This window comes from Antrostomus carolinensis, unplaced genomic scaffold (assembly GCF_000700745.2).
Source record: "Antrostomus carolinensis isolate BGI_N321 unplaced genomic scaffold, ASM70074v2 scaffold23099, whole genome shotgun sequence".
In the NCBI taxonomy this organism is placed as follows: domain Eukaryota; kingdom Metazoa; phylum Chordata; class Aves; order Caprimulgiformes; family Caprimulgidae; genus Antrostomus; species Antrostomus carolinensis.
In genome coordinates, this window is record NW_010338174.1 from 4,105 (window position 1) to 5,832 (window position 1,728).

Below are 1,728 nucleotides of genomic sequence, written 5' to 3' on the forward strand. Positions count from 1 at the left end.
CTTCAAAGGCTGCGGAGAGAAGATGACGGGCTGAGTCAGCCGGCCCCGCTATCAGCCAGGGCAGGACAGGAAGCTGGGGTGGCCTGGACAGGTATTGCTCACCTTCACAGCTGCTGGCCATTGTCCCCCGGATGGAGGGGCACACAGACTTGTGAGATGTCTCCTCCATCACTGTCTCCACAGGGCTAGAGCTGGCGCTGTGGCATGATACAGGGGTGGCCTGCAGAGAGAACTGGCTTTATCACCATCCTGCCTGCTCCCCCAAAGAGGGGTGTGCATGAGCTCAGGGATGTCCTCACCTCATTCCCTTCCACAGTTTTATAGCTCATCTGCCGGCAGATTGAAGTCTTCACCAGCCCAGTGACCAGCTTGGAGATGTCATCCTTGTCTTCCAAAGAGCCTTTCTTGGCTGAGGAGAGAGCAAGCAATGAGTAAGCTGTTGAGCACAGGGGATGGGGACATCTGGGCCACCCCTTCCAGTAGCTCAGCCCTCCCTCATCTGCTCCCATGCCCACAGTGGTGAGGATGGTGTCACACAGCTGCCTCCCACTTTCACTTCCCAGTTCTCATGCAACACAGGGCTTCCAGGAGGAACTGTCCCCATGGGTTGCAGCACAGCATCCACTCTCCAGACACACACCCATGCCAGGCCACCAGCACCAGGAGGGCAGGGGCAAGTCCAGCTCGCACTGGCCCTGGGCAGGGGTCCAGAGAGTCATATCAGGATGTCTCTCCAGGACACAAGACCCACTTCTCTGGAGAAAGGATCATCCAGAGGCTCCTGGGCAAGTGCATGGACTCACCCTTAGGTTTCTTCTTCCCAAAGAGTGTCTTGGTGACTTTAGCAAACAGGCTCTTTGCTGGGTTGGGGTGACTCAGCTCTGGAGCCATCACACAGCTGCTGGGAGGGAGCTTCTCAGGCGTGTAGCCCTGCAGAGAGGTCAAGGCAGAGGTTTAGTTTCCATAGCCCATGTGCTCCAGGCAGAGCAGCTGCCCTGGGCTGACCCCAGTCGCTCACAGCCCTCCTGACAGCCAGCTTGCATTTCCATCAAGCCTTGGCCCCATGACTAGCATCAGCACAGGAAACAGCCCATGCTGTAGGGACAATGCAGCAGGAGCACACCAGATCCCTCAGTTCCCCTGCCTGGCATTTGGGCAGGAACAGCAGCTACTTCCTTTGAAGGCCTGAGACTTGGGCTCCAAGGACAGCACTTTGCACAGCCCAAAAAGCCTCATCCCACCTGGAGAAGGGTCAAGGTCAGATCCTCATCCACTCACCTTGAAGAACTCATGGTCCAAGATCTCCTCGAGGGTGAGACGGTCCTGGGGGTTGCGTCTGAGGATGCCAGCAATGAGGTGCTTGGCAGGCAGGGAGAGGAAGGCAGGGAGTGTGTACTCCACCTGCTTGATACACCTGTAGGTCTCCTTGAGGTCGGAGGTCTCAAAGGGAGGGTTCCCACATAGCAGGGTGTACCTGGGAGGGGACACGCGTGCCACTGTCACATTCCTGCCAGGCTTGTGACTCAGCAGCACTTAAAGCAAGGAAGTTATTGGCATTCAGCCGGCCACACCTGGCCGGGAGCACCACTTCCAGCCCAGGCAGCCGTGCTCACATCCGGCCATGCTTCCTCCTAGCAACTGTTTAGAGCAACAAGCAAGGAGCCCTGGGGAAGGGGAGAGGGCTGGCAGGAGAAGGCCACTCCACTGCCAGCGCTCCCATCCCCTGCA

The 1,728-nt window shown here is 57.9% G+C and overlaps 1 protein-coding gene across 1 annotated transcript in view; it reads right to left on the minus strand.

The window, feature by feature from the left end:
* Nucleotides 1-1,474, minus strand: part of LOC104530747 (serine/threonine-protein kinase PLK3) — a gene marked incomplete at its 5' end in the record, with an annotated part of 3,087 nt that extends 1,613 nt beyond the window's left edge. Inside the window, 4 exons of the mRNA XM_029086858.1 lie at nt 84-220; nt 300-409; nt 804-930; nt 1,279-1,474. Coding sequence (XP_028942691.1) covers nt 84-220; nt 300-409; nt 804-930; nt 1,279-1,474 — 570 coding nt within the window. The remainder of the gene's footprint in view (nt 1-83; nt 221-299; nt 410-803; nt 931-1,278) is intronic.
* Between the last annotated feature and the right edge of the window lie 254 nt (nt 1,475-1,728).